Source organism: Hemitrygon akajei, chromosome 2 (genome assembly GCF_048418815.1).
Source record: "Hemitrygon akajei chromosome 2, sHemAka1.3, whole genome shotgun sequence".
NCBI lineage: Eukaryota > Metazoa > Chordata > Chondrichthyes > Myliobatiformes > Dasyatidae > Hemitrygon > Hemitrygon akajei.
The window spans coordinates 15294488-15321032 of NC_133125.1; the positions used below are offsets into that span (position 1 = coordinate 15294488).

A 26545-nucleotide genomic window follows, 5' to 3' on the forward strand; every position below is an offset into this window, starting at 1 on the left:
CGGAGGTCTGTGAGTTGGATGTTCATGCCGGCAGGTAGGAGGCTACCTAGGCGGGAGATAAGGTATTGCTCCACTACCTCCTCCCATAAATGCTGTCTGGCCTGCTGAGTTCTGCCAGCATTTTGTGTTTTTATTTATTTCCAGCATCTGCAGATTCACTCGTGTTACCGTGAAGTTTGCTGTTTTGTGACAGAAGTCAAGTGTCACAAAACAATATTACCATGAGTTACAACAAAAAATTAAATGAAATAAGTAGTAGAAAAAGAAAACGATTTACAGATGCATTGTTCATGCCTCTTAAGGTTAACAGCCAGCTGTTGACCATGAGCACGGGCCGTACGTCTTCAATTCCCAATACTAGGGAATACATGGGTATAAAATGTTATGGAAGACTATTTGCTCAGAAATAATTTACATATTAATTTGTAAAAGAGGAACAGGGCATATTAAAGATGATGATGCTGAGGAATATAGGGTTATCATTAATACTAATTATAATACTATTAATATGCTTTGGGGAGAAGGCAGGAGAATGGGGTTGAGAGGGATGATGGATCAGCCATGATGGAATGGCAGAGCAGACTCGATGGGCTGAATAGTCTAATTCTGCTCGTACGTCTTATGTTGAATTATACATTTGATTTTCTGAGTAGGACACTTTCTTCCCTGGTCTTTGAATCAACATCGAATGTTGAGGAGTATCACACAGTTTTAATATGGCTTGCTATAATGCTTAGGCCATAGATAAGTGGCGTATTAGATTTTACTCTAATGTTATTTTCTACTTCACAGCTTTTGTGGTTTGCAAATAACAATTCCTTTTGACTAAAGCATCCTATGGTTGCTTGGTATAACTCAGGCTTCAGCGTACAGAGTCAACAGCATTACTCTAGGTGTTGGAAAAATGGTCAAGGGTAGCAGGCTGTTTTCACAGTTATTGGACATAATGCATTTAATAGACAGAAACTTCATGGGTATTTTAAATGGCCATAACATTTGTTATGTAGGTTTTTTTGCTAAAAAATGACTGCAAATTCTCAATCTACCCTAATGGGATCTGAGCTTACATTCCAATGATTCCTCCAGACCTCTGGATCACAAATCCAGAGAGATAATCACCGTGTTTCATGCCTGGGGTCTGCTGTGTAAGTGATAACTTCAAGTAAAATATTATATCAATGGGAGTAGAGTTCAGAATTTGAGTTTGATATCCATAGCGTTCTCCATCTCACGATAAACATGTAATACAGAAAATTCATTCCCACTCCAACTCCAACAATCTATATCAGACCAGTACTGTAATCTGGGACCAACCTCAAAGTACCATTGGAGTCCTTCCAATTCCTGAAGTATTTCTCTGCTCTATCGACACAGGGCTGGTACTTGCGAACGCAGGCAAATACCAGAAGCGAGCTGCGTAGCATTCGTTCTGAAATCGTACCATCATTACTCCATGATTGCTGGTCAATCAGGTTCTTAAATAAATCAACTATGTATGCCTTGGATGAAATGAGAGAAACACAAACATTTTGTTAATCGTTTTTAAACGTGGAGGTTTCTGTAATGCAGTCCTCTAAGACAGCAGTTGGTACACTGGCCTTCATAGCTCAAGAGTATTGAGTCCTGGAGTTGGGATGTTGTGCTGAAGTTGTAAGAGACGCTGATGAGGCTGAATTTGGAGAACTGTTTGCTGTTCTGGTCAACAACCTACAGGGAAGATATCCACAAGATTGAAAGAGTGCAGAGAAAATTTACAATGACGTGGCCAGAACTTGAAGACCTGAGTTATAGGGAAAGGTTGAATAGGTTAGGGCCTTATTCCCTGGAGTGTAGGAGAATGAAGGGAGATCTTATTGAGGTTTACAAACTTATGAGGGACATAGATAGAGTGAATGTGTGTAAGCTTTTCCCCCTCAGGTTGAACATAGAACATAGAATAGTACAGCACATTACAGGCCCTTCGGCCCACAATGTTGTGCCAACCCTCAAACCCTGCCTCCCATATAACCCCCCCACCTTAAATTCCTCCATATACCTGTCTAGTAGTCTCTTAAACTTCACTAGTGTATCTGCCTCCACCACAGACTCAGGCAGTGCATTTCACGCGTAAACCACTCTCTGAGTAAAAAAACCTTCCTCTAATATCCCCCTTGAACTTCCCTCCCCTTACCTTAAAGCCATGTCCTCTTGTACTGAGCAGTGGTGCCCTGGGGAAGAGGCACTGGCTGTCCACTCTGTCTATTCCTCTTAATACCTTGTACACCTCTATCATGTCTCCTCTCATCCTCCTCCTCTCCAAAGAGTAAAGCCCTAGCTCCCTTAGTTGGGAGAGACTAGAACTGGGGTTCATAGATTGAATGTGAAAGGTGAAATATTTAAGGGGAAACTTTTTCACTCAGATCGTCTGGAACAAGCTGCCAGTGAAAATGGTGGATGAGGGTTCACTTCTATCAGAAGTTTAGATAGGTGCATGAATGAGAGGGGGTTTGCATGGGTGCTGGTGGATGGGACTAGGCAGATGGGCCAAAGGGTCTATTTCTATGCTGTAGTACTCTACAACTGAGGGTATCTGTATTTTATATCTGCACTGCTCTGTACGGTAAGTGTGATGCTGTGGACTGAGGTTGCTTGACAGTGTGTTTACTCACATCTTAGTAAGTAGATGACTGTTATAGTAAGACCATTCGCTCACCACATTAAACTGAAATACATTTCAACTCATAAAAACACAAAATGCCGGCAGAACTCAGCAGGCCAGACAGCATCTATGGGAGGGGGTAGTGACGACGTTTCGGGCCGAAACCCTTCATCAGGAGTGACCATCAGTGGGATGGTCGAGGGAGGATAAGAAGTGGGGGGAGGGATGAAGCAGAGAGCTGGGAAGTGATAGGCTGGAGGGAAATGGGCTAGGGGGAAGGTGGAGAATTATGGGAAATAAAAGAGAAGGAAAGGTAGGGCTGGAGGGAGATTATAGTGAGGTGGGGGAAGAGAAAGAAAGAGAACCAGACTAAAATTATAGATAGGGATGGGGTAAGGGGGGCAGGGGTATCAACGGAGGTCTGTGAGTTGGATGGTCATGCCGGCTAGAAAAAGCCCGTTGGAGTTAGTTGGTTGCGGAGACACGCACCAAGGAAGGATATGTGACTATAATACCGGGTCTGGGTTAGCGTGTGGTCCAAAAGTTTCAGGGCTGAAGAATTAGTAGGTTGGGAGCAGAGAGAGAGGCTCTCGTTGAACTCCCGTCGGAGAGAAGATTCCAAAAGTTTCAGGGCTGAAGAAATAGTAGGTTGGGAGCAGAGAGAGAGGCTCTCGCTGAACTCCCGTCGGAGAGAAGATTCCAAAAGTTTCAGGGCTGAAGAAATAGTAGGTTGGGAGCAGAGAGAGAGGCTCTTGCTGAACTCCCGTCGGAGAGAAGATTCCAAAAGTTTCAGGGCTGAAGAAATAGTAGGTTGGGAGCAGAGAGAGAGGCTCTCGCTGAACTCCCGTCGGAGAGAAGATTCCAAAAGTTTCAGGGCCGAAGAAATAGTAGGTTGGGAGCAGAGAGAGAGGCTCTCGCTGAACTCCCGTCGGAGAGAAGATTCCAAAAGTTTCAGGGCCGAAGAAATAGTAGGTTGGGAGCAGAGAGAGAGGCTCTCGCTGAACTCCCGTCGGAGAGAAGATTCCAAAAGTTTCAGGGCCAGCATTTTGTGTTTTTATTTATTTCCAGCATCTGCAGATTTACTCGGGTTACATTTCAACTCAGATGCAATGCGAAGAAAAGTGAAAGCGGGGAGAAATCTTTGGATATTCTGGAGAAAATGGCAAGGACGTCTTATTAGTTTTGCTAAGTGGCTGTCTTTCATCAGAGCCGGCCTGGCTGACTGGCGTAACGGACAGTGAAGACTGGCCGGATGGCAAAGAGCCAAGGGAGAAATCCGGGCTGAGACAGAGATCAGAGAAATCATGTAAGCCTGGGGGAAGCTCTTCAGCTCCTCCACTGCCAGAGGTAATGTCATAAATACATTCCAGGATTGCTGAAGCATTGAAAAACTATACCTCAGTGGATTAGGAACTAAGAAAACCTTGTGTGAACATCTTTAAAGGCTCTTACTAACAGACACACAACATGGTGTACATTCAGTGGCCACTTTATAGGTACACAGCCTCACTAATATAAATATCTAATCGGACAATCGTGTGGCAGCAACTGTCTACTAGATGGATTGAAGAATGCTTTGCCTCATTCTGCTCCTATGTCTTGTGCTCTTATGCTCTAATACATTAAAGCATGCAAACAAGGTCAAGAGATTCATTTGTTGTTCAGACTAAACATCAGAATGGGGGAAGAAATGTGACTGTGGAATGATTGTTGGTGCTGAACTGGGTGGTTTGAATATCTCAGAAACTGCTAATCTCTGGGGATTTTCACACACAACACTCTAGATTTTACAGAGAATGGTGTGAAAAATGATAAAAACATCTGATGAGTGGCAATTCTGCGGGTGAAAATGCCTTGTTAATGAGAGAGGTCAGAGGAGAACGGTCAGACTGGTTCAAGCTGACAGGAAGGCGACAGTAACTCAAATAATCATGTGTTAGAACAGTGGCGTGCAGAAGAGCATCTTCGAATGCTCAACACATTGAACCTTCAAGTAGCTGAGCTGCAGGAGCAGAAGATCACAAACTTATTAGTTACTTCTTGTACCTAATAAAGTGGCCACTGAATTCCTTTCTAAAATTGTGCGAGGATATGAACTACTATCTTAAAGTTCTACTTCAATGGCGGTGTGGGTCACCTTACCAACCAAAGTCACAATAATTTAATCTTACCTTCATTTTAGTTTCGATTTCCACCATTTCCCTCTTCTCCATAAGCTTATAGATGGGTATAAGCTCATTCATGCCTTGGAAGACTGGCATGGTGCTCAGTTCATTCCTCAGATACAGCGTCAAGTCAAGGGCTTTGTCAAGTGGCAGCTTCCCCACACTAATGAACACAAACATTAAAGAGTTACACTAATAATAAAATTGTGTAAAGCAAAAAGTTTACTGACAGAAATGTGGTGCCAGGAAATAATAAAAGGTAATAAATATCAAACATCTATAATCAGGCTTGACAAAATGCACGTTTTGCAACAACTGTAGTAATGTTTACTTCAAGGACTTTATTTTGATTTTTATTCATTGGGGTTTTCAAGATTGCATAAAACGAGCAGTACGTAGGCTGACAAATTATCAAAAAACATTAATAGATTTTTCAATTAAAATATAAATCAAATATGCAAAGATATCAATTATACCCAATTTACCACATTATGATCAATTTAGCAACGAATGCTACAGAAGGGAGGGGAGAAAAATGAAAATATAAATGATCTCTGCTTTTCTTTAATTTATGGGAGTAAATACATTATTGAATTTCAGCTACTAAAGTGACAATATCTTTGATAATTTGTTGAGTCCAATAAAATATTGAAATAGTACTTTGCCAAGCCCGAGTAAAAGAAAAGTGACGGTTGACAGGTTCCTGATTACTCAGGGTGTCAAAGGTTACAGGGAGAAGGCAGGAGAATGGGATTGAGAGGGATAATATATCAGCCATGTTGGAATGGCAGAGCAGACTCAATGAGCCAAACGGCCTAATTCTGCTCCTATGTCTTATGATATTATTATTACTTTTGACTTTATAATCAGACTACAGAAAAAGACAGCAAAACGAGGACAAAAGCTGGACGCAATCAGTAGGCTAGAAGGTGCATGTTCACTTCTCATTAGAGTGAGTCAAATCGCACAGAACTAACTCCTTCAGCCCACCGGGATCCTTTCCATTGCTACTTCGTTTTTATTCCAAATTCCAGCATTTGCTTTCTTCTGCATTCTGTGAAATGACAGAATTATTCAGGGAACACTCTGGTTTGAATCATTCAGCAGGGGACCACACCACAGTCTGCGTAAAAATTCAAACCCCATTGGTCGGGTTGTTATCTGTGGCAGCACAACTCACAATCAGCTAACAGTCCCCCTATCTGCCCTTGCAGTCTGACTTTACTCGTCCCATGAACACCGAAACATACAGTGAAATGTGCTGTTTATGTCAGATCAAATCAGGGAGGATTGTGCTTGGGGCTGCCCACAAGTGTCGTCACACTTTCAACAGCGACACAGCGTACCCGAATTTTACAAACCCTGACCCTATGGTACTGTGCAAAAGTCTTAGGCACACACAGTACGTATAGCTAGACTTTTGCACTGTACTGTATTTGCCAACATGGAGAGGAGAGCAAGTTTGTAAATCTAGAGGGAGGAAAGAATATTGGGGTTGGCAACAGGTGGCAGAGGAGTACGGGGCAAGGGGTTGGAGTGGGTGCAGACACACCCAGCCCTGAGACACCAGGCAAGGTCCTTTGATTCCAATTGGTTTATTGATTATTACAGTATTTATCTCTGGTGCTTCCTGCTCCCTCCCCCTTTTCCCAACCGTGATTCCCTTCTCCCTGCCTCCTTCCCACTCTCAGTCCACAATAAAGACCCATATCAGAATCAGGCTTATCATCACTGACATCTGCCATGAAATTTGTTTGTTTGTTTGTGGCAGCTGTACAGTGCAATACATAAAATTACTACAGTACTGTGTGCATATCTTAGGCACCCCAGCAATAAATATGTGTGAAAAACTTTTGCACGGTACTGTACGTGGGAGGAAAACTGAGGGCTTGGAGGAAACCCCCACTGTCATGGGGAGAATGTACAGAGACAGCATGGGAAACAACCCCCAATCTTTCCTCTGCGCTAATTACTACACTACCATTTAATTTAATTTGTTAAATTTAGTTGTTGCAATCAATTCTCTTTCACCTTTACCACTCAAACATCACTCTAGTAAATCTGTTTTAGCCGGCTGGTGGTGCGGTGGTTATCAGCACCGGACTTAGAGGCAAGTGGTCTCGGATTCGAATCCGCCCGGCTCCTTGTACGCTCTCCACCCGAGCTGGGTGGAGACTCGGCCTCGTGAAAACAGACAACTGCTAAAGAAGCGGCTGACACCCGATGTGTCACAAGGCATGAAGAGGAACAACGAACAAAGCTATCTTGCATTTCCTTTGTCTTATCTACAGGGGGGGGGGGGTGCCCAGAGTAGCTGACAGTGCTGAGGTGTGATTGATCCAGGGATTCAAACAATCAGATACGTAGATACAAAGACCTGCATTCCATTAACCTTAATGATTACTTTCTGCTTGACCGTGCTATTTCCATTGATCCATGATCATGGGTACCAAATCTCTTTCAACATTCAGCTTAAAATCAGTTGATTATTTTTCCCTCTCATACAAAGTACTCCCCTGAATGTATTTTGAGTATCAGATCTCACTTTGATAGTTAATAATTCCCATCCTTGGGCGGCATTATTTTGCACGGAAACATAAAGAGCAGGTCTAAGCGACCCTTCGGAAGGAAAAATTGTAAGAGGTAATCTATGGGATTCCAGGAGCTGTTGTAATCTCGGCCACTAAGTTGCCCACCGTCTTGAAAAGGCGATGCCTCAGAAAGGCAGCATCCTTCATGACGGACCCTCTCCCCCCCCCCCCCCCCATCCAGAACATGCCCTCATCTCATTATTACCATCAGGAGTAAGTACGGGGGCCTGAAGAGACACACTCGCTCGCCTCCCCACCATTGAAACATCTTGAAAAGGTGGTGTACATCATGACGGACCAGTACCCACCTAGAACATGCCCTCTTCTCATTGTTACCACCAGGGAGGAGGTTCAAGAGCCTGAAGGCTCACGCAATGCTTTAGGAACAGCTTCTTCCGCTCCACCATAAGGTTCTGAACAGTCCATGAACCCATGACCATTACTTCACTATATCGCTCTCTTTCTCACACTATTTATTTTTTTAAATATTTATTGTATTCATTGTTTTATGTATTGCATTGTACTGGTGCCGCAGAACAACAATTTCTACACCATATGTCATTGACAAAACACTTGATTCAGATTCAACGAAGGCTGGACTAATAATATTCTCTGAACACCGGGACCGGCTGAAAAAGATGCATCCTTTTACCTCACAAGCTGAAAGGCGTTGTTAATGAGGTTCGCTCGGTCATTGCTACTGAGGATCGTGTGTTTTTTCCTCAGAAGTTGGATTAATGCGTCCCATCCGTCATTTTCATAATGCACAATGTAATAACCATTCATATCCACATTGAACTTTATCCAGTCCACTTCTCTCGGAAGTGTGATAACATCTGAACGGAAAAAGCAAATAGAAACCTTGCATGAGAACTCATTTGACATTGCATTTGTCATGAAATAATGAATTTTGTGAGCCTGCCTAAGCCACTTTGGCATTGATTGTTCATATTTTGTAAAATATTATCTTTACAAATAAAAATTAAGGGCATTTGCAACAAACTTGCCAATTCTTTCATGAGCAAGATAAATCACATCTTCTTCACCCTGTCTGCTAGAGCAACCTCACGCTTTCTTTTAGCCCTCCTCATTTCCTTCTTAAAGCAAATAAGTCACACCTCAGCCTGATCAATAGCTTCCTCCAGGAATGACTAGCTGTGTTAGTAGCCCTGTTGCACACCTAGGGCTTAGAAACATAGAAAACCTACAGCACAATACAGGCCCTTCGGCCCACAAAGCTGTGCCGAACATGTCCTTACCTGAGAAATTACTTAGGGTTACCCATAGCCCATTCTGAGCTCCATGTATCTGTCTCTTAAAAGACCCTATCGTATCCACCTCCACCGCTGTCCCTGGCAGCCCATTCCACGCACTCAGCAATCTCTGCATAAAAAACTTACCCCTGACATCTCCTCTGTACCTACTTCCAAGCACCTTAAACCTGGGTCCTCTTGTGCTAGCCATTTCTGCCCTGAGAAAAAGCCTCTGATTATCCTCTCATCAGGTCGCCTCTCATCTTCCGTCGTTCCAAGGAGAAAAGGCTTCACCCAATAAATAATGTCCAATGAAGCCTTACAAAGCTCTGTTAATTTCCTAATGTGGATCAGTCAAATTTGAGCCCAAGAGATTCTGCAGAGCTGGATATTTTGAACATCAAACACAAAATACTGCAGGAACTTAGCAGCATCTATGGAGGAGAATAATAGAGGATATTTCAAGTGGGGATCTGCTTTGTTGAGCATCTTTGCTCTGTCCACTGCAATGGGCAGGATCTCCCAGTGGCAATCCATTCAATTTGACTTCTCACTCTCATTATGACATGTCTGTCCATTGCCCTCTCTACTGCCTTGATGAGGCCAAACTCAGGTTGGAGGATCAAGACCTCATGTTCTATCTGGGTACCTCAAACCTGATGGCATGATCATGGCCTTCTCCAAATTCTTGCCCCTCCCTCCTCCTCTCTTTATCCATTAACATTCTGGTCACCCTCTCATTCTTTCTCCTCTCCTCACCTGCCCATGACATCTCTCTGATATCCCCTCCTCCTTTCTTTACTTCTATGGTACACGGTCCTCTCCTACTACATTCCTTCTTCTTCAGCCCTCTACATCTTCCACCTATCAGCTCACAGATTCTTACTTCATCCCCTTCCTCCCATCTTCCACCTCACCTACTACTTACCAGCTTGTACTCTTTCCTCCCCCCCTCGCCATTCCCTTCCAGTCCTGAAATGTCGACTGTTTATCCCCTCTGTAGATGCTGCCTGACTTGCTGCGTTCCTCCTGCATTTTGAGTGTGTTGCTCAGTCAAACTTGACTTAGTTGAAAAGACTTCCTTGTGACCCCGTCTGCTAATTTTTAAGAAATATTCCAATTCCTTGACTTTGGGAGAAGCAACATCATGTGGCCATCGATAATCGTGAAACCGATGGCTTTGCGTTGAACGTCGGAAGATTGAACTCGATCTCTGTCACTCTGCCATAGCTAAACAGAGCTGAGAAACAAAATCCTTGATGGGTTCTGGCCTGGGCCCCAGGACAGCACTGCTCCCACTGTAGGATTCACCCTAATGTCCACATGCTAAATGTAGAGGCACTCAGGCATTCGCCATCACGGCAAGACCCTTGCTGGCATTCCGCGGGCCTCATGATGCATCCTCTTCAGTAAGGTTCTGAGTGATGATCCATTCATTGAGCTTCTGATTCTTCCCTTGCACTGAAGGGCTGTCGAGGTTAAAATCATCAATCCTAGACTTTTCAAGGGGGTGTATACCACATAAAAATGTATTTCCTACACCCTGACAAAACAACTATATATACTAGACCATACACGTTAACCAGTACCATGGTCATAGAGCACTACAGCACAGAAACAGCCCATCTAGTCCATGCCAAACTATTATTCTGCCTAGACCCATTGACCCACACCTGGACCACAGCCCTCCATATAATTATCCAACCTTCTCTTCAATGTTGAAATTGAACCCACAACACCACTTGTGCTGGCAGCTCCTTCCACACTCTCACCACCCTCTGAGTAAATTAGATACCCCTCAGGTTCTCTTTAAATATTTCACCTTCCACCCTTAACCCATGACCTCTCATTCTAATCTCACCCAACCTCAGTGGAAAAAGCTTGCTTGCGTTTACCCTATCTATAACCCCTCATGATTTTATATACCACCTTTTAAAGTATTTCAGCTTCATATAAAATCAACTCTATTATTTTGTAAAGGGCTCAATGTGCAGGCCTGGTAGGAATAATCATCTGCTGATCCAAACACTGGGGATGTTCTGCAGTGCAATAAGATATGGAGACATCTATCACTGACACAGCCAATCGTTCCTGGACAGAGCTGTTGATCAGGCCTAGAAAAGCAACTTCGTTCACACAACTTCGACACACTGTCTTCATGCTAGCTTTAAAGCATAATATTGTGCTGCATAATCTGACCGATAAACAACTTAACATAATAACATGCCACCTAAATTAATGCAAGGACGTAATGCTGAGGCTTTATAAGACACTGGGCAGAACACATCTGGAGTAGTGAGAGCAGCTTTGGTACCCACAGCATGTGCTAGCATTGGAGAGAGCCCAGAGGAGGCTCACGAGAATGACACCAGGAAGTAAAGGGTTAATGTACTGCATGAGGAGCGTTTGATGGCTCTGGGCCTGTACTCACTGGAATACAGAAGAATGAGGAGAAGCCTACTGAATAGTGAAAAGCTTAGATAGACTTGACATGGAGAGCATGTTTCCAATAGTGGTGGAGTGTAGGACCAGAATGCACAGCCTTACAATAGGACCTAACTCCAGAACAGAGATGTGGAGGAGTTTCTTTAGCCAGAAGGTGGCAAATCTGTGGAATTCAGTGACGTAGCTGGCTGTGGAGGCTAAGTCATTGGATACTTTTAAAGTGGTGGTTGATAGGTCCTTGATTAATATGAGTGTCAAAGATTATGTGGAGAAGACAGAAGAATGGGGTTGAGAGGGACAATAAACCCGCCATGAAATAATGATAGACCAGCTTCAATGAGCCAATTGTCCAATACAGCTCCTATGTTATTTGGTCTATGATCCAAATATCTGTTTAATGGTTATTAAATAATGCAAATCAACTGTTTGCCTATTGCAATTTCTAACCTTCCAGTATTTTACCAGCGTCTGCAAAAACTGGGAGTGAATGCACAACAACTAAAATTGTGCTAAATCTCCTGAAAAGTATCTGCACCCAAGAGACACTCAATTATTACAGTGGCGCTAGTTAGCAAACCATACTAAAGATATTTACATAATTTTGCTTCTTGATAAATTGATACACAGAGTTCATATTCCAGCTCTCAGTGTCTTTCATAGTAGTAGTCTGTAGTTTAATTCTAGGTCTCCGATATTAAACACAAAACGTGTGTGAAGATCACACTGGCTGGGCTTTACTGTGTTGCCCCAGCAGAAGGGAACCAGAACTACTAACTGTAAACAACGTTATTTACCTTTTTTGGTCTTCATCAAGTGTCTCTGGATGGTTTTAGAGTGGCTTGTGATGTAAGTTAGGGGAATGTGCCACAGGTAACTACAGAGGAAGGAACACAATACGACGACGATTAATGTTTATCAAGCAATGCTGGTGGCAGAGATTAGAGTAGCTTTACATCGCCATAATCAGTGCACATACATCAGAAGAAATTGCAAAATAAATTGCTTTAGCTGCAGAAAATAACCAGGATAACCCATTTGATCAAGTTGACTTTTATATTACGTAAACACAAGAGATTCTACAAATGCTAGAAATCCAGAGTAACACACACAAATGATGGAGGAACTCAGACAGGAATAAAGAGTCGATGTCTTGACTAAGTCCTATTGAAGGGTCTTGGCCTGAAACATCAAATCTCTATTCCTTTTTATTACTTCACTGGTTATTATCAACAGAGTCAAAATGTATGCAATTCTACACTACTGCTTAGGCACAGATAATAGCTGGGACGCCTAAGACTTTTGTAGCTAAGAGATGTGGAGTGGAGAGAGAGATTGTAAGTCTGGTGGGAGCAAAGAATGTTAGGAATGAAGAGGGTGGCGTGCCACGAGAAGGCTGTGGAACAGGTCGCAGAGGAGAAGTGTCAGGGCACAGAGTGTTGCAGGTACAGACACACCCAGCCTGAGATTGTTTGATACCAAACAATTGATTTATTGATCATTACATAATGTCTCTCTTGTGCTTCCCACTCCCTCCCCTCTACTTTTCCCTTTTTCCAACCATGATTCCTCTCTCCCCGCTCCCTTCCCACTCTCAGTCCACAATAGAGACCCATATCAGAATCAGGTTTATCCTCACTCACATATGTCATGAAATTTGTTTTATTATTGTTGTTGTAGTAACAGTAAAGTACAATACATAAAATTATTACAGTACTGTCTAAAAATCCTTAGGCACCCTAGCTATATATTTGTATGTCAAGGACTATTTCACAGTACTGTAGGCTCAAGACCACCCACGGTAATGTTCGGTACTTCACACCGAGCCCCCTTTTGCATCGATTGCAAAATGGAACAAGAACATGTCCCCCAAATGTCTGTGTGGACTCTCAGCTGCAGGAACGGACTCCACAGCAACGGGCAACCACGTGGCATGGCATCTCCCTCATTCTGCCTGAATCAGGTTTATCATCACAAAACAATTGAAATTCGTTTTTATTGCGGCAGCTGTACAGAGTGATACCTAAAATTTGATTCTGATATTGTCGGCTGAGAGTGGGAAGGGGGCAGGGAGAGAGGAATCATGGTTGGGAAAAGGGGAAGGGAGAGGAGAGGGAACAGGAAGCACCAGAGAGACATCCTGTAATGATCAATAAACCAATCATCTGGATTCAAATGACCTTGCCTGGTGTCTCAGGGGTAGGTGCGTCTGCACCCACACCACCTCCCCTCCCCTGGCACTCCTTCTCTGCCACCTGTCCCACATGACCTCCCATGGTGCTCCACCTTCGCCATTCTCAACATCCTTTGGTCCTGCCTGATTTACAAACTCACTCTCCGCTCCATGTTGAAAAATACAGTAGTGAGCAAAAGTCTTAGGGAGTGTGTGTGTGTGTGCGCGCGTGTGCACGCACGTGTGTGTATGCACATCAAAGACTTTTGCACAATTCTGTACTGATTTGAAAATATATATGTTAATTGGTCATTATTTGCTTTTTGTTACTTGTAACTTGGTTGGATTGGGAAGATTGTGTGTCACTTCAAGTCATATTTCATCACAGCTGCACAACCTGTTTTTTCAGTTTGTGCTGCTGTCTCAAACTTACCTTGTACGACAATGACACAATGTTCCATGCATATCGCAGATACATTCCTAAAACTGGAATACAGAAACTTAACTAATTGGAGCCCGTAGTAGACAAAAGGCACCAATTAGTGTGCCAAACGGCAGAATTGCTATGAAAACCCATATTCTTCTACCAATGTGTAATTTGACATTCATTCATCCCCATCTAGGAACAGGATTATTTATATTTCCGACATCCAGTCTTGTGGCTTTTCTGGGTGTGGTTACCAATTTAATACTGTGTTATGGCTTCACATCCACTGTAGGCTGAGACAGTAGTGTTAGTGTAGGACGATTCATTGGAGAAAGAGGCAAAGAGTTGAAAGACTTAAAGTTCAAAGTAAATTTATTATCGAAGTATGTATATGTCACCATATACGTTCATTTTCTTGCAGGCATTCACAGTAGAATAAAGGAGTGTAACCAACAACTACTCACAAACAAAAGGACTGATCAGGAAATCAGTGTGCAAAAGAAGACAAGCTCTACAAATACAAAAAAAACACTACTGCTAACACCAGAAATATGCTGAATTAAAAGAGGAAATTGTCAGACTATGGAACATGAACAGGGTACACTGTGCCCCAATAGTAATATCTACAGCTGGTATCATCACAAAGTCACTACTCAGTAGCAGTAAACAATTAGGTCTACAGAGCAATAATTATGCAAATTTTCAGAAAGGCACAATACTGCACACTACTACAAGAGTCCAAAAGTTGCTAGCAATTGAGAAATGAGTGTACTTGGTTTTGCCTATATCTCAGGCTTTACCAGCTTGGGCTGAGAAAAAAAAATTCAATAAGTAAATAAATAATACTAGAAGATGTGTTGTAGTTACTCTATAGGTTGTCTTCAGTGAGCAGTTCAACGTTGAGGTGATTGAAGTTTTCCACACTGGTTCTGGGGGGGGGGGGGGGGGGGTGTGTGTGTGTGTGTGTGTGTGTGTGTGTGTGTGTGTGTGTGTGTGTGTGTGTGTGTGTGTGTGTGTGTGTGTGTGTGTGTGTGTGTGTGTGTGTGCGCGCACGCATGCTACTTGAATGAATGTGATTCCAGCATAAAGACAGATCAAATGTTAATGTTGTTATCCACAATATCATGCAGAAATGTTGTACCTTTTTCCTATTATTCAGCGATCAACGATTAGCTTCACTGTATAAAACATTGTGCCACACAAACCTTGCTTAATCACGCATCATTTCATCTTTTTTGGTTGCACAAGACATACGTGACAGAGATATAGAAATTACCTTGCAGTTTCCGAGTTTGGATCTTGGATCTTAGAACCTTTCTGAAAGTACTCTTGCTGTAAAAAGACTTGTCTTCCTTGCATAGTAACAGTTACTAATGGGAACCCCTTCTGTAGAGTCCAAGTATTCATCATAGTCTTTACATCGAGGACATCTTCCATGAACCAATGCTACAACATAAAAATAATGAAAATATAAATCATACCAGGTTACTTTTCACCTATTGCCTTTTCACAAAAACTGTCACTTCTGTCTTCAATTTACTCGAATTTGTGGAAATGAGTCTCATTACAAATTACAGTCTATACCGCCATCCTGTGGATGTAGTGCGTACTGCAACAAAGCAACTTTACATCATGAAGTTCAAAGTAAATTTATTATCAAAGTCTTCATCACCATATACCTTGGGATTCAATTTTTTGCAGGCATTTTCAAGAAATTACAATAGAATTTATGAAAAACTGTACATAAGGACTGACAAACAACCAATATGCAAAAGATGACAAACTCCAAATAAAAATAGTACTGCGAATATGAATTGTAAATGGTCCTTGAAGTGAGTCTGTAGGTTGTAGAATCAGTTCAGAGTTGTGGTAAATGAAACTATCTATGCTGCTTCAGGAACCTGATAGTCAAGGGAAGATAACTGTTCCTGAGCCTGGTGGCGTGGGACTAAAGGCTCCTGTACCTCCTGCCCGATGGTAAAAGTGAGAGGAGAGCATGGTGTGGATGGAGGTCCTTGATGATGGATGCTGCTTTCTTGTGGCAGTGCTCCATGTAGGTGTACTCAGTGGCGGAGGAGACTTTGCCTATGATGGACTGGGTGGTTTCCACCAGTTTGGCAGCCTTTTTCAGTTCCTGGGTGTAAATTCTCAAATGGCGAAGCTAATCTCTGAAGAGGTATTGGGATTATCAGCATATGCAGTATTTGCCAGAATGAGACCTGTCAGGATTTTGTAGTGAGATCTATTATTCTTCTAAATACTAAGGGATGCTGCCTATTCTGCACAATCTCTCCTCACACAACAAGCCGCCCGCCATTCTTGGAATGAGTTACGAATCTTTGCTGTACACCGTGGCAGGTACACTTTGTTCTTAGATAAGGAAACTAAAAACATAAATTCTACTTTCTTTCTTTCTTATCCTGCAAATATCTGCAAGAAAATGAATCTCAAGGCTGTTTATGGTGACATATACGTAATTTAATAATAAATTTCCTTCAAACTTTGATTTTAAGGACACAAAAGTTAGGGGTGTTGTGGATAGTCCAGAGGGGTGTCAGAGATTACAGCGGGACATCGATAGGATGTAGAACTGGGCTGAGAAGTGGCAGATGAGTTCAACCCAGTTAAGTGCGAAGTGGTTCATCTTGGTAAGTCAAATTTGAAGACGGAATATAGTATTAATGATAAGACTCTAATAGAAGATCTTGGGTTCCGTGTCCATAGGACACTCAAAGCTGCTGAACAGGTTGAGTGTTGTTAAGATGGTGTGTTGGCATTCATCAACTGTAGGATTGATTTCAAGAGCAATGAGGTAATGTTACAGCTATACAAGACCATGGTCAGACCCCACTTGGAGTACTGTGCTCAGTTCCGGTCACCTCACTACAGGAAGGATGTGGAAACCATAGAAAGGGTGCAGAGGAGATTCACAAGGATGTTGCCTGGATTGGGCAGCATGCCATAAGACCATAAGACAAAGGAGCAGAAGTTGGCCATTCAGCCCATCTAGTCTGCTCCACCATTTTATCATGAGCTGATCCAATCTCCCATTTAGTCCCAGTCCCCCACCTTCTCACCATAACCTTTGATGCCCTGGCTACTCAGATACCTATCAATCTCTGCCTTAAATACACCCAGTGACTTGACCTCCACTGCCGCCCATGGCAACAAATTCCACAGATTCACCACCCTCTGGCTAAAAAAAATTTCTTCGCATTTCTGTTCTGAATGGGTGCCCTTCAATCCTTGTCATGTCCTCTCGTACTAGACTCCCCCACCATGGGAAACAACTTTGCCACATCCACTCTGTCCATGCCTTTCAACATTCAAAATGTTTCTATGAGGTCCCCCCTCATTCTTCTAAACTCCAAAGGGTACAGTCCAAGAGTGGTCAAACGTTCCTTATATGTTATGCCTTATGAAAACAGGTTGAGTGAACTCGGCCTTTTCTCCTTGGAGCGATGGAGGATGAGAGGTGAGACCTGATAGAGGTGTATAAGATGATGAAAGGCATTGATCGTGTGGATAGTCAGAGGCTTTTCCCCCAGAGCTGAAATGGTTGCCACAAGAGGACACGGGTTTAAGGTGCTGGGGAGTAGGTAGAGGAGATGCCAGGGGTAAGTTTTTTACTCAGAGAGTGGTGAGTGTGTGGAATGGGCTGCCAGCAACGGTGGTGGAGGCAGATATGATAGGGTCTTTTTAGGGACTTTCAGATAGGTACATGGAAGTTAGAAAAATAGAGGGCTATGCAGTAGGGTAATTCTAGGCAGTTTATTGAGTGTTCGGCATAACATTGTGGGCCGAAGGGCCTGTAATGTATTGTAGATTTATATGAACTTGTAGAAAGACCTTCCTTCCTTGAATAAGAAGACCAAAACTGCAAGCAGATAGGATTGGTCTGGATCAGCGTTGTGGTTAACCAGGCATCAAGGTCTGAAGGGCCTGTTCCTGTGCTGTACTATGTTTTCATGGGGTATAAGACATGGGGGTAGACAGAGTAATAAGACACCATGAAGAGAAATGCCTGGCCTGACAGAGTTACCCCTCCTGGCTTGAGAGATTGCCGAAGTTACCAAGCATCCATTCTCATTCAGTGACATTCAACAACACTGAACTCCACAGAACAATTAAAAAATTGCTACTAGTATCTTATGAAGGTGGAGTAATTTAAACCACTGCAAACTAACAATCTCAATTAGCGTAAAACTTTGTAAAATATCTTCTTCACGACTGTAGCTCTCCATTCAGATGAAGGGGTTGAGCGGTTCTACAACCGGTAAATTTGCCCAGGAACAGTGGGCAAATTGTGGCAAGTCCATTAACTGCTCTTAAACCACAAAATGAGTCCAATGTCTCAACACAGTGAGATATCTGACATGCTCTTCCAGGGGATCTGCGCTGGCTTACATTTACAGGAAGGTGTAAGTGCCAGCAGCTGGCCACCAAAGCCACTGGCATTTTCTACCAAGTTCCAAACCAATAGTAATCACGTATAATCAAACATACAGGAAGCATCGGTGTGGGTGGAAGTCAGAAATAGGAAGGGATCAATCACTGTGCTGGGAGTAGACTATAGGCCCCCAAATAGCCCTCGGGACACCGAGGGGCAGATAAGAAGGCAGATTTTAGAATGGTGCAGAAAATACAGAGTTGTAGTTATGAGTGATTTCAACTTCCCTCATATTGACTGGCAACCCCTGAGTGCAAGGGGGATAGATGGGGCTGAATTTGTCAGGAGTGTTCAAGAAGGATTCCTGACACAGTATGTGGACCAGCCTACGAGAGGAGAGGCCATACTGGATCTAGTTCTGGGTAATGAACCTGGTCAGGTGACAGACCTCTTGGTGGGGGAGCATTTTGGTGAGAGTGATCACAACTCCCTTAGCTTCAGCATAGCTACGGAAAAGGATAAAAACAGGCAAAATGGGAAAGTGCTTAACTGGGGAAGGGCTAACAATGAAGGGATGAGGCAGGAACTAGCGAGAGTAAATTGGAAACAGATGTTCAAGGCTGAAAGCACAGAAGTAATGTGAAGGAAGTTTAGGGACCACTCGTGCTGGGTTCGGGATAGGTTTGTCCCACTGAGACAAGGAAAAAATGGTAGGAAAAGGGAACTGTGGCTGACGAAATACGTGAGGCAACTTGTCAAGAAGAAGAAGGAAGCAGATGTTAGATACAAGAAGCAGGAAGCAGGAGGGGCTCGTGAGAAATATAGGGTAGCCAGGAAGGACTTAGGAGAGCTCAAGGGGGGCATGAGAAGACCTTAGCATGTAGGATTAAGGAGAACCCAAAGCGTTCTATGCGTATGTGAAGAACAGAAGGATGACAAGAATGAAGTTGGAGCCGCTAAAGGATAAAGAAGGCAACACGTGCCTGGAGGCGGAGGAGGTTGGGGAGGTCCTAAATGAATACTTTGCTTCAGTACTCACAATTGAAAAGGACCTTGATCAGGGTGAGGTCGGAATAGAACAGGCCTGTGTGCTGGACAATGTGGAGATTAAGGAAGAAGAAGTGTTGGATCTTCTTAAAAACATCAAGATTGATAAGTTCCCAGGGCTGGATGTGATGTACCAAGTTGCTGTGGGAAGTGAGAGGAGATCGCAGGAGCAGTAGCTATGATCTCTGAATCCTCTTTGGCTGCAGTGGAGGTGCCGGAGGATTGGAGAATGGCAAATGTGCTTCCCTTGTTTAAAAAAGGTATTTGGGAGAATCCTGGGAATATAGACCGGTGAGTCTTATGTCATTGGTCTGCAAACTATTGAAAAGTATTCTTAAGGATAGGATCTACGAGCATTTGGAGAAGTACAGTCTACTCAAGGATAGTCAACATGGCTTTGTGAAGGGAAGGTCATGCCTCATGAGCCTAATTGAGTTTTTTGAAGAGGTAACAAAAGAAATTGATGAGGGTAGGGCAGTAGATGTGGTCCACATGGATTTTAGCAAGGCATTTGACAAGGTCCCCCACGAGAGACTCATCCAGAAAGTCATGAGGCAGGGGATCAGTGGAACCTTGACTGTTTGGATAAAAAACTGGCTTACAGGAAGAAAGCAGAGGGTAGTAATGGAAGGAAAGTATTCTGCTTGGAGGTCAGTGACTAGTGGAGTGCCGCAAGGATCTGTCCTGGGACCCATGCTCTCTGATTTTTATAAATGACCTGGATGCAGAGGCAGAAGGATGTGTGAGTAAGTTTGCAGATGACACGAAGATTGGAGGAGTTGTGGATGGTGCTGCAGGTTGTTGAAGGTTACAAGAGGATATAGACAGGCTGCAGAGTTGGGCAGAAAAGTGACCAATGGAGTTCAATCCGGGTGAGTGTGAGGTGATGCATTTTGGAAGGACAAACCAGAAGGCTGAGTACAGGGTTAATGGTCAGTTACTTAAAAGTGTGGATGAACAGAGGGACCTTGGGGTTCAAATCCATACATCCTTCGAGGTCGCTGCACAGGTTGATAGGGTAGTTAAGAAGGCCTATGGGATGCTAGGCTTCATTAACAGGGTATTGAGTTCAAGAGGAGAGAGGTCATGTTGCAACTCTACAAATCTCTGGTGAGACCGCACTTAGAGTATTGTGTTCAGTTCTGGTCACCTCATTATAGGAAGGATGTGGAAGCTATGGAAAGGGGGTAGAGATTTACCAGGATGTTGCCTGGATTGGAAAACAAGTCTTGTGAGGCAAGGTTAGCAGAGCTGGGACTTTTCTCTTTGGAGCCTAGAAGGATGAGATGGTCTTGATGGAGGTCTACAAGATTATGAGAGGCATAGATAGGGTGGATAGCCAGTACCTGTTTCCCAGGGCACGAATAGCAAACACCAGAGGGCATATGTACAAAGTTAAGGGGGGGAAGTTTAGGGGAGACATCAGGAGTAAGTTTTTTTTTTAAAAACACAGAGGGTTGTGGGTGCCTGGAATGGCTTGCCAGGGATGGTGGTGGAGGCTAAAACATTAGGGGTATTTAAGAGCCTCTTGGACAGGCACATGGATGAAAGAAAAATAGAGGGTTACGGGGTAGTGTGGATTTAGTACTTTTTTTAAAAGAATATATGGGTCGGCACAACATCAAGGGCCGAAGCGCCTGTACGGTGCTGTAGTGTTCTAGTATCTTTCACTTCAGAGAAACTAAAGACAATTTCTTCTAAGAGACCCAAGATTGAAGGATATCAAACTAAAATTAAATACTATCATAAAATACAGTGAATATAACTTCTAAAATAAATGCTTAAATTCAAATGTATTTTGTCAAATAAAATACTCTGATTTTTGACAACCAACTATATTCCAAAATTATAATTTTGAATTCTATCTGAATGGAAACTTCCATGCAAATAGGAACATTTATCAGCATTCATGTCTTACTGAACCAGGAGGGAGATCTGAATTTCCTTTGCAATACTGTGGCACGTTTAGTCTGCTTCCGTGTGCATCATCGGTATGACAAATCTAGAAAAAAAAACACGTTCATAATCGGTTTTAATGGTTTGCTCAAAAAACCTGGCATTACTTAATTGATTAGAAAAGTACTGCAAATGACAGAGATGTATATCTTCACTTGGAAAAACATAAACACTGCCTCAACTTCTCTGCTTCGAAGCTCCCGTTTGAGTATTTGCTACTGCCACCAAGATCTGCAGCTCGGCCTACCCACACAGGCCTGCACCCTGGGCTTCCATCCCTGCAGGCATCTTCTTGTGACTGCCTCTAACCACATGATCTACTACCAAGACCTTTAAAACTCTAATGCCTTTCAGGTTAATTAACCTTACACCACACTCTTCCGTGCTACACTCATACCGAACAACTGCGAGAAATTTCTTTAGTCACTCACAATAATTCAAAACTTAAGTTTCACTTCTTGTGACTTTCACCACTTTTAATAAGTGACTTAAAAGCTTAATCTAAATGTTTTATTTTGTCTGGAGCAGTTGCGCAATGATATTCATTTAAAGTAAAATTGGATAGGTACATGGACAGGAAAGGAATGGAGGGTTATGGGCTGAGTGCAGGTTGATGGCCTATTTCTGTGCTGTAATTGTTATATGGTTATATTCATCATGCAGCCTTTCATCACCAAGAAATGGGTTTCAGGCATCCTGGAATGAACTTAAAGCATCCCATTAGTTAAGGTACTACACATCCTAACTCAGTGCAAGGGATGCATGTTCAAAACTCTATACCCATGATAAATTGACATTAAATCAACAGTAGAGTCATAGAAAAGCACAGCACAGAAAAAGGCCCTTCAACCCATTTAGTCCATGCTGAAACCATTTAAACTGCCGACTCCCATCGACCTACACCAGGACCATAGTCCTCCATACCCCTACCATCCATGTACCTATCCAAACTTCACTTAAACATTGAAATTGAGCTTGCATGCACCACTTGTGCTGGAAGCTCATTCCACACTCTCATGACCCTCTGAGTGAAGAAGTTTCCCCTCATGTTCCCCTTAAACTTTTCACCTTTCACCCTTGACCCATGTCCTCTGGCTGTAGCCCCACACAATCTCAGTGGAAAAAAACCTGTTGGCATTTACCCTATCTAGACCCCTGATAATCTTGTATACTTCTATCAAATCTCCTCTCAATCTTCTATGTTCTAACCTGTTCAATCTTTCCTTATAGTCTTTCACAATATGGCCATACCCAGGCAAATGAGGGATACAGCAAGAGAATCTCACCGATATGATGAGCTTGCTCCTCAGTAATTCAGATTAAAGAATCTGATTCAAGCAGAATGTGAAGAAGTTATTCTGCATCTGATTACAGTCTATGTAATGGAGGTAGCTGCAATAACATTCATAGATTAGCTTTTCGTATTTATTGCCTGACAATGTGTAAAGAAAGGCTAACAAATGCAAATCCTAACAATTTTCTTGAAAAAGAAAAAAAAACAAAAAGCTAGTCATTTCATGATTGCTCCTTTAATCCGGGCACCTAGTTAAAAACTGGATGTTCTGCGAGAAATAAAGTTAGCTGAAATGACTCAAGTCTTGTGATGCAACATCTTAAAAGCACAGATATGGAATAAAATGTGCATAAATACCATGGACCTGGGATATTTACTAGTAACAAGTGAATAACAGCTAAATTTGTTTAAATGTAACATATATCAGCACACAAACTGCATCGTTCAACAATGTTACTGAGTCCTTTTGGGTGGCAGGGTGGAGAGATGTCTCCACCAAAGGAGGTGATTTAACTTCTAACATTATTTTGTATTTCATGCTTAATTTTTTATAATTGCTGATTGTGATTTTTGTTGCATGTCACACCAACACACCACAGCAAATTCCTAACACATGTAAATGTATATGGCAAATAAAGTTCCTCCTTCATCCTTAAATGCATGAGCACAGATGAAAAAAAAATATTTAATAACCAGTCGGGGTATAGAAAAGGTTACTGGCATAAAGATGGACAACAACTCCCCAGGAGCTTCCTTAAATAGGATGTTGTAGATGTTCTGCTTACATTTGTCAAACTATTCCATAAATCCTCATTCTTTGCATTTGCATAGCTGTGGCGTCGGAGGTAGCTGATGGTGCCGGCTTTAAAAACATCTTCCGTCAGATAGTCCATCAGCATGTTCAGAATGCAGGCTCCCTATAGGTTAAACCAGAAAAAAAATGACAGGGAAGACAGTTAGCCTTAAATGTGCCAAACATGCAAAGACAATGGAAAAGCATATGGGGAAAACACCCAACAGAAGATGCACTAGCAACCGCAGACCTGTTTCGTACCTGGGACATTCACTCGTAATGTTATTGCGTTGGCAGATGATGCCAATAGAACTTTGGTACCTGATGCACCATCAATAACTCTCAGGGACTGGAAGTGAACAATAGGCTTTTATTAGCAGAAAAAAGGGAGCACGACATCTCGGAGACTGAGGGAGGAGCAGTGCCCCAATCGCCTTTATACAGGGGGTCTGCGGGAGGAGCCACAGGAGCAGTCAGCAGAGGGGCATGTCCAGACAGGTATACATAGTTTACCACAGTACCACAAGATAAATTTTAACAATATCTACAACGTAAGAATATTTACAGCAAACTGCATCTTTCAATGAAGTTACTGAGCCCTTGTGGGCAGCGGGGTGGAGATGCGTCTCTACCAAAGGAGGTGTAAGGCACCCCTTCCCTCTGCTAGCCGGCCCAGCTTATGGACTTCCGTCAGGGAAGAGGCTTTGTAGCATCCATGCCAGGACCACTAGACTTAAAAACAGTCACTTCCCCCGAGCTGTCAGGCTGATAAACCCTTCTACGCATTAACCCAGCCCACCATTGCCCACCAACAACACTTTGTGCCACCTTATGTACATTCAATCTGTATAGATAAACTAATCTCTGGCTGGACAGTGAACCAACTCATTTTGCACTAGTAATTTAATATATAGTTGTTATTGTAATTTATAAATTTTATGTATTACTCTCTACTGCCGCCATTAGGAAGGCAGATTCATTTCAAGAAGACTAGAATACAAGTCTTCTAGTCTTTAAAAGGCTTTAAAAGGCATCAGTCACACTACACTTGGAGTGATGTGAGAAGTTTTGGGCACCCTATCTAAGACATGCTGTCTCTGGAGATGGTCTAGAAGAGGTTCACAAGATTGATTCTGGGAATACAAAGGTTTACCTATGAGGAGTGTTTGATGGTTCTGGGCCTGTACCCGCTGGAGTTGAGGAATGAGGGAGGGTTTTATCAAAATACATCGTATATTGAAAGGTCTAGATGGAGTGGATGTTGGTACGATGTTTCCTGTAGTGGTTGAGTCTCGGACTAGAGGAACATCCATTTAGAACAGAGATTTTGAGAAATTCTTTTAGCCAGAGGGTGGTGAATCTGTGCAATTCATAGTCATGGGCAGATGAAGAGGCTAAATCACTGAGTATACAGTATTTAAAGCGGAGTTTGAAAGGTTCTTGATTAGTCAGGGCATCAAAGATTATGGGGAGAAGGAAACAGAATGGGGTTGAGAGGGAGAATAAATCAGCCATGATCAAATGGTGGAGTAGAACTGTCTAATTCTGTTCCGATGTCTTAGATACGTATACACATACATACATACATATATATATATAAGGAGCCATGCAAAAGTCTTAGGCACATGAATTCTGCCGTTTGGCATAATAATTGGTGTCTTTAGTCCACAATGTGCCCAAATTAGTTAAGTTTCTGTATTCCAATTTTAAGAATGTGTCTGTGATATTCATGAAATGTTGTGTAATTGTTGTCCAAGATAAGTTTGAGACAGCACAACTTGAAAAAACAGGTTGTGCAGCTGTGATGAAATATGACTTGAAGTGACACACAATCTTCCCAATCTAATAAAGTTACAAGTAACAAAAAGCAAATAATGGCCAATTAACATATATATTTTCAAATCAGTTACAGAATTCTGCAAAAGTCTTAGGCACATATATACGTACACCTAAGGCACAGCACTGTATTTGTCAACGTGGAGTGGAGAGCGAGTTTGTAAGTTTGGTGGGAGCAAAGGATGCTGGGAATGGCGACAGTGGAACTCAGCGGGAGGTTGTGTGGGACAGGTGACAGGGAAGGAGTGCCAGGACCGTGGGATGACACGGGTGCAGACATACCCAACCCTGAGACACCTGGCAAGGTCATTTCATCACAAACAACTGGTTTATTGATCATTAAAGAATGTCTCTTGTGCTTCCTGCTCCCTTCCCCTTTTCCCAACCATGATTCCCCTCTCCCTGCTCCCTTCCCACTCTCAGTCCATAAGAGAGACCCATATCAGAATCAGGTTTATTTTCATTCACATATATTATGAAATTTATGTTTCTTTGCAGCAGCAGTACAGTACAATACATAAAATTACTACAGTACTGTGCAAAGCCTAAGGCACATTAGTTATATATATATATATAGATGTGTGTGTGTGTGTGTGTGTGTGTGTGCCAAAGACTTTTGCTCAGTAATATACAGACACACCCACACACACTCTTACATGCACATTGTGCTTAATAGGATTGCTTTTATATTTTGTGTGTTTTTATGCTGCATCAGATCCAGAGTAACAACCATTCTGTTCTCCTTTATCGTCGTGTACTGACACATGACAATAAACAAACTTGAATCTTGATTTCTACTCAATACCAGATGAACCTTTCAGCAAGTCATCCCACATGTTAGACAACAGATGAGCAGTTTCTGCTGCTACAAATATGAGCTGTGCAATTTATTCCTTTCTCTTTTGCCTTGGCATTTTAAAGTCATTGCAATTTACTTATTTCCTATTTACCTTTTCATAAGAGACCTCGTCAAACATCTCCAGGATCTGCATGGGATTTTCCACCTGAGTTGACACCGGATGTGAAGAACTCAATGCATCCACTTCCATGGCACTGAAAAACTTGTCTAAGAAGAACTCTTTCTATGAAAGACAAAAGCATTTTGATTTTAGACCTGGAATCACTCATTTACAGTTTACATATTGTTTCAGTCTTTCCAGTATTGTTCAACTCATGAGTAACTTGAGTGTTTCAATATTCGTTAGGTTTCAATGATGACTCTCCCGCTTCCCACCCCATCCTTCTCAACTCCAGTGAGTACAAACCCAGAGGCATCAGACAATATACAAAAACTATAACAACCACTGAAAGACTGTTCAACCTGTGCGTTCAACCAGTGTTGCAAAAGACAACAAACTGTTCATTTATGAAAAGAAGAAACAATAATAATAAATAAATAAGCATTAAGTATCAAGAATATGAGATGAAGAGTCCTTGGAAGCGAGTCCATTAGTTGTGGGAGCATTTCAATGATGGGTCAAGTTGAGTGAAGTTATCCCCACAGGTTCAAGAGCTTGATGGTCAAAGGTTTACTCACCAG

General features: G+C 42.5%; 1 protein-coding gene across 1 annotated transcript in view; it reads right to left on the reverse strand.

Moving 5' to 3' along the window:
- LOC140739379 (endoplasmic reticulum aminopeptidase 1-like) overlaps nt 1–26545 on the reverse strand; it is a 65199-nt gene that overhangs the window by 13655 nt on the left and 24999 nt on the right. Inside the window, exons 8-15 of the mRNA XM_073067635.1 lie at nt 25956–26087; nt 23162–23293; nt 21045–21128; nt 14966–15135; nt 11887–11966; nt 8047–8230; nt 4810–4966; nt 1315–1499 (exon numbers count right to left, since the gene is read on the reverse strand). Of these exons, the coding sequence (XP_072923736.1) occupies nt 1315–1499; nt 4810–4966; nt 8047–8230; nt 11887–11966; nt 14966–15135; nt 21045–21128; nt 23162–23293; nt 25956–26087 (1124 nt within the window). The remainder of the gene's footprint in view (nt 1–1314; nt 1500–4809; nt 4967–8046; nt 8231–11886; nt 11967–14965; nt 15136–21044; nt 21129–23161; nt 23294–25955; nt 26088–26545) is intronic.